The 6,967-nt window shown below is 33.2% G+C and overlaps 1 protein-coding gene across 1 annotated transcript; it reads right to left on the bottom strand.

Annotated features, from left to right (window-relative positions):
* Positions 1-4,462: 4,462 nt before the first annotated feature.
* Positions 4,463-6,634, bottom strand: LOC139900646 (cysteine-rich receptor-like protein kinase 44). Its single transcript, XM_071883409.1, has 2 exons — positions 6,272-6,634; positions 4,463-5,476 (listed from the first exon to the last, which is right to left on the bottom strand). Exons 1-2 carry the CDS (start codon positions 6,632-6,634, stop codon positions 4,463-4,465), a joined length of 1,377 nt encoding a protein of 458 aa, XP_071739510.1.
* Between the last annotated feature and the right edge of the window lie 333 nt (positions 6,635-6,967).

Here is a 6,967-nt window from a genome sequence, read left to right as displayed (position 1 = left end):
CTATCATCCACAAACTGATGGGCAGAGTGAAAGGACGATTTAGACACTCGAAGACATGCTACAAGCATGTGTTATTGATTTTGGAAGCAGTTGGGATCGACATCTACCGTTAGCTGAGTTTTCCTACAACAACACCTACCATTCTAGTATTGAGGCGGCACCATTCGAGGCAGTTTATGGGAGGAAGTGCAGGTCTCCGATTTGTTGGAGTGATGTGGGGGAAAAACAGATTACAGGTCTAGAAATTATCCAGGAAACTACCGACAAGGTCATTCAGATTCAGCAACGATTGAAAACAGCCCGGAGTCGGCAAAAGAGCTACGCGGATGTTAGAAGGAAACCTTTAGAGTTTGAGGAGGGTGATATGGTTATGCTTAAGGTATCACATTGGAAAGGGGTTATTCATTTTGGAAAGCGAGGGAAATTGAGCCCAAGATACATTGGGCCATTCAAGATTGAAAAACGTATTTGGCCAGTGGCCTATCGACTTGAGCTACCTCCACAATTAGAAAAGATTCATAACACCTTTCATGTTTCAAACCTGAAGCAATTCCTAGCTACCGAAGATCTCATTATTCCTTTAGACGAGATTAAAATTGACGAGAAACTAAATTTCGTCGAAGAACCCGTCGAAATTATGGATCGTGGGGTCAAACGACTCAAACAAAGTAAGATACCAATCATTAAGGTTCGATGGAATGCTCGTAGAGGACCTAAATTCACTTGGGAATGAGAAGACCAAATGAAGCAGAAGTATCCACATCTGTTTACCGATATCGCACGTTAACTAGGTACTATTCTAAATTTCGGGACGAAATTTAATTTAACAGGTGTATAATGTAACGACCCGAATTTTTCCGCTAATATATATAAGATTAATATTTACATAATTAAATGTTTCCAACATGTTAAGAAATTAAACTCATTAAGACTTGGTTATTTGGAATGAATTTTATACAAACGTTTGGACACCCAGTCTGTCTGAAGATTCACGAACGTCATATATCGTAATAATTAATTAAAGTAATATATATTTGGATATATATATTTATGATTTGATTAAATTATATTTAAGTATCTCATTAAGTATAATAACAATGAGTTATATATATAAGATGAGACTACTAACTTAAAGACTTCGAAACAATATACATATATGTATCGATTATCGTTGTAATAGTATTTCACACATATATATATGATATTAGATATGATAATACACCATGTTAACATGTTAAAATAACAATTTAACATCACATTTAAGTGTAATAACAATGGGTCAATTATATTTAACAAGATCGTTAACCTAAAGGTTTCGAAACAACACTTACATGTAACGACTAACGATGACTTAACGACTCAGTTAAATATATATACATGTAATGTATTATGATGTATTTATACACTTTTGAAAGACTTCAAGACACATATCAAAGTACTTCTAGTTAACAAAAATGCTTACAATTACATTCTCATTCATTTTCATCAAAAATTCTACTCGTACATGTATGGTATTGTACTCGTATAATACGCAGCTTCTAGATGTATTTACTATTCATATATACTAACAAAAATCTGCTCCTTAGTAGCCTTAAATGATTAAGAATCATGTGGGAACCATCATTTGTCAACTTGCATGAATTATTTAGCAAGAAAATAAACTTAAGTATCTTTTTTTTCTTTATAAAATGTAAAAAAACGTATTCATGAATGCACACCATTTCTTCACTCTATTTTCTCATACTTACACTCCAATTTCTCTCTCAAAATACTCCTAACATCATACTTGATCATCTCCAAGCATTTTCACCATCTTTTAGCTTCAATTACAAGCTTTAATCATCATAAAAACAACCATCTTTCAAGAACACTTCAAGAATCATATCAAGTCTTCATGACTACTTCCAAGCTTTCTAATCCATTCCAACTCATCATCTAAGATCAAGAAACCTTTGTTATTTATAGTAGGTTATCTTTCTTATTCAAGGTAATATTCATATTCAAACTTTGATTCAATTTCTATAACTATAACAATCTTATGTCAAGTGGAAATCTTACTTGAACTTGTTTTCATGTCATGATTCTACTTCAAGAACTTTCAAGCCATCCAAGGATCCTTTGAAGCTAGGTCTATTTTTCTCATTTCCAGTAGGTTTATCCAGAAAACTTGAGGTAGTAATGATGTTCATAACATCATTCGATTCATCCATATAAAACTATCTTATTCGAAGAACTAAACTTGTAATCACTAGAACATAGTTTAGTTAATTCTAAACTTTTTCGCAAACAAAGTTAATCCTTCTAACTTAACTTTTAAAATCAATTAAACACATGTTCTATATCTATATGATATGCTAACTTAATGATTTAAAACCTGTAAACACGAAGAACACCGTAAAACCGGATATACGCCGTCGTAGTACAACCGGGGGCTGTTTTGGTTTGGATAATTAAAAACTATGAAAAACTTTGATTTAAAAGCTATACTTCTGGGAAAATGATTTTACTTATGAATATGAAACTATATCCAAAAATCATGGTTAAACTCAAAGTGAAAGTATGTTTTTCAAAATAGTCATCAAGATGTAGTTCTTTCGACGGAAATGACTACCTCTTTTAAAAACGACTTGTAAATTATATTTCCGACTATAAACCTATACTTTTTCTGTTTAGTTTCATAAAGTTAAGTTCAATATGAAACTGTAGCCGCTTAAATCACTCAAAACGGATTTGAAACGAAGAAATGACGGGTAAAACAAAATTGGTAAAAATTACTCATTTTAGCTACGTGAAAATTTGTAAGAAATCTATTCCAACCATAACTTAATCAACTTATATTGTATATTATGTAATCTTGAGATACCATAGACATGTATACAATGTTTCGACCTATCATGTCGACCCATCTATATATATATATATTGCGGAACAACCATAAACACTCTATATGCAAATGTTGGAGTTAGCTATACAGGGTTGAGGTTGATTCCAATATATATATATAGTTTGAGTTGTGATCAATACTGAGATATGTATACACTGGGTCATGGATTGATTCAAGATATATATTAAGTTATTCATGTACGACAAATTATGGACTACTAACATTGGACTGCTAACTGGACAACTAAAATCATCAACACGTAATAAAGAAAATATTGTGAATATATTTCGATCATATTTTAATATATGTATATATTGTTATAGGTTCATAAATCAACCCGTGGCCAAGTCTAATTCTCGACGAATTAGTAATCTGTGAAAGTGAGTTATAGTCCCATTTTTACTATCTAAATTATTTTGGGATGAGAATACATGCAAATTTATAAATGTTTTACAAAATAAGCACAAGTTCATGAAACTACATTCTACGACTGTTTTGTTATACCGGATATCTGTACTTATTATTATTATGCTTGGTAACATAAGAATTAGTAAAAAACACTAATTGACGCGAATCCTAAAGGTAGATCTACGGGCACCAACCATCCCCATTTTCGAATAGTGGAAATGCTTTAGTACTTCGAAGGGTTCTTGTCATACATTTGAATAGTGGAATGTATGATGCCATATATCTTAAGCTCTCTATGTTAAGGTCGGTTACCAGGCGACTCATCGTATGAATGATTTTTGCAGTTGTAATGATCCTGCGCATTTGATTAAATGAAATCTTGTGGCTTATTAAATGTTATGATTATTAAATAGAAATTAAACCTATGACTCACCAACATTTTTTTGTTGACGTTTTAAGCATGTTTATTCTCAGGTGAATATTAAAAATGCTTCCGCTGTCGTATGCCAACCCAAGGTCAAGATTTGGAGTCGGCATAATTGTTTATATTGTTTAAACTTGCATTCGGAGTATTTGTTGTAATATATTTGATCATATTGTAATGGGTTGTGTAAAAACTTATTTATTTGAGGAGATTGTCTTTGATAGACAATCTAAATTATGTCATTAAGACCTTTATTCAATAATAAAGGTTATGGTTGTTTTTTAAAACGAATGCAAGATTTGAAAAACGTCTCATATAGAGGTCAAAACCTCGCAAAGAAACCAATTAATATGAAACGTTTATAATTAATATGAACGAGGCATTTCACCAAATCAGTCAATGGACGATTATTCAGTGAAGTGCTTAGCAAGTTGAATATTGGAAACCCCACTATTCAACTTGAGGAGGAGTGTTAGAATAAAACATTATAAAGTCAAATTACCTTATTTGGTAATTTGACTATTTGGGGATCAGATTTAATGTCATCATTTCCCATTTTAGAAATCAAGAAGATGCCAACTGTAACGGGTTAAAAGAGCCATTTGCTGCAGTTTTTCCTTTTATAGTTGAGGGTTCCAAAAGGTGTTATTGGAGCCTTCTCAAACTAGAAGTAGCTGTTATATGTTCTTTGTATAAAACAGCATCAAAACAACTCTTAGAATTCAGATTGTAACAATAATCAATTATCAATACAAACTGATTACTTTCTTATTATCAATCATACTTTTATCAATCAAAACAGCGACGTCTTTCATTGTTGGACGTTGGCCTTGAGTTTCAGCCAAATACAGATATGCAGTTTTCACAAAAGTGTCTACAGAATCTTTGTCACTATGTTCCTTAATTATAGGATCTATCATATCCATTATTGTTCCGTTACGGAAGCATCGGCGTGCCACATATGCCAGCCCATCTCTACCCCCTATCTTGTACATCTGATCGTCGGCTAGCCTTCCACTAAAAATTTCAAACAAAACTAATCCAAAACTATATACATCTGATTCTCTTTTTAACCTACCCTTGTCAATATATTCTGGATCAACGTAACTTTCTGGCATAGAATTTGAACAAAGGCAATAATCATCTTGGTTCGGGGGAAGGAAGACGGATAGCCCAAAGTCAACAATCTTTGTCCCAAAATTCTCATCTACGGCAATTGAAACTTTAGAAAAACAACGTTTTATCACTGTCTTTTGGTGTTCCATCTCATGATGTAGGTACTTTAATCCATATGCAACATCAAGGCATATTTTCAAACGTTTTTCCCATGTAAGGAGAGATATGTCTTGATAGTTTACAAGATATTCAAAAAGGTATCCATTATATGAATCCTCAATGATAAGGATCTTCTCTAGATCTTCATGACAAAATCCAAGTAGAGTGACTATGTTGCGATGCTTACAAGTTGCAAGCATTTCAATGTTTGTACGGAATACTTCTTCTCCTAGATTGTCTTCTTGAGGTCGTATGCGTTTTATAAAGATAGTGGTGCGTCTCTTGGGAAATTCACTTTTATTTATCTGTTCTATTGAGACCAATCTTTCTTTATCCCAAATTTCAATTTCTGCTCTGTATACTTCATAAAAGTAGTTTGTGACGATGCGGCATGCGACAGAAAAGTTATTGGTGGCCAAAGTTATATCATGGAGCCTTATCTTCAAGTGACTGAGTTGAGATGTCAACTCTTCTAAACTGGGTCTCTACAACAAGGAGAGAAAAAACAAAGGCTTTTACTTTGAAACAAAATTGAGTGATAAGAAAGAAAAACAAAACTCAAAAAATGATATATCTGTTAACTAATAAAGGAAAACAAGAACTTTTTAAGACATTGTTTGCCCACCTATTCATGAATAGGTTGAAAATAATTGTAGTAGAAACGTTGTGAGATATCTGAGCAAACCTTGATTGGATTTGAAACATGTTTCACATATGCATGAAAAAATTCACTGTGAAGATTTAACAACCTTAACTGATTCAAGTGAGTTACAAAACATAGTTAGGGTCAGGGGCGGATCTAATATAGTATGAGTGGTTGCAAGGGACACCAGTGAAATACACGATGTAGTGCAAAATATTTTGGGTTTTTAACTAGTGACACCCGTGGATAGTGTAAATTTTTTAATATGACACCACTGAAATAAGCCATCTAGTAGAAAAAATAATTAGGTTTTTAATCAGTGACACCACAACATTGACTACCATTTCTAGATCCGTCACTGGTCAGGGTTCTAATTTAGGTGATATGTAATTAGCTTTCGTTCTATGAACAATAAAAACTTTTATTTGCAAGCTTATGAAATATGATTTGTGCTTCTAATGTTCGTTAGTGATGTGAACCACATCTAAACAACTTTATGTCAATCCCATGTCTTGACAATTCCTTATCATCAACAAAAATAATGTTTAAAACTTAATTAATAGACGAAATGATGATAGCAGAGGAAAACAATAAAGATTAGGGTCTTACAATTATACTTTCATATTGGCAACTGAACTTCCAATGCCTTCTCAAGTTTTTGGGCAATATACTTCATATCAGGACGTTGTACTTGCTCATCTTTTACGCAAAATATTGCTGCTGATATGAAGGTTTGGCCTGCCACCAAAGCTATTTGCTCAAATAGGCTAGGTAGGACTAAATCATTAAATCTACGTTTTTCATATCTAATTTTGGCCAGCGAAACTAGAAACTTATCATCCTCGCTTGCTATAAACGATTTCCTGCCACACAATATTTCCAATAAAACGACACCAAATGAGTAGATATCGGACTTGTGGGTCACACCACCGGTTTTCACAATTTGTGGGTCCATATACCCTGTTGTTCCAATAGCTTCCGAAAGGAGAACATCATCCATTAGATGTATTGGATGGTTGATGGAATATTCAAACCCAGATAACTTGGGCTCAAACTTATCATCTAATAATATTGTACAGCTATTAATGTTACGATGTATGATACAGTAGCTACGTCCGTCCTCATTATGGATGTAACTTAAAGCACGTGCTATACCAACGCTTATCCTTAGCCTTTGAATCCATGTAAAGTTTGGGTTGCTTAGATGCATCACGAGACTTCCCTTGGCATAACGCTTGTTTATGATGACCTTCTCATCTTTTTCATCACAAAACCCGATAAGAGAGACTATGTTTTCGTGCTTGAGACTAGATAGAGCGGAATTGAAATCTCT

This window comes from Rutidosis leptorrhynchoides, chromosome 3 (genome assembly GCF_046630445.1).
Source record: "Rutidosis leptorrhynchoides isolate AG116_Rl617_1_P2 chromosome 3, CSIRO_AGI_Rlap_v1, whole genome shotgun sequence".
NCBI classification, from domain to species: Eukaryota; Viridiplantae; Streptophyta; class Magnoliopsida; order Asterales; family Asteraceae; genus Rutidosis; species Rutidosis leptorrhynchoides.
The sequence above is the reverse complement of the archived record's forward strand: the minus strand, read 5'-3'. Positions and strand labels throughout refer to the sequence as shown.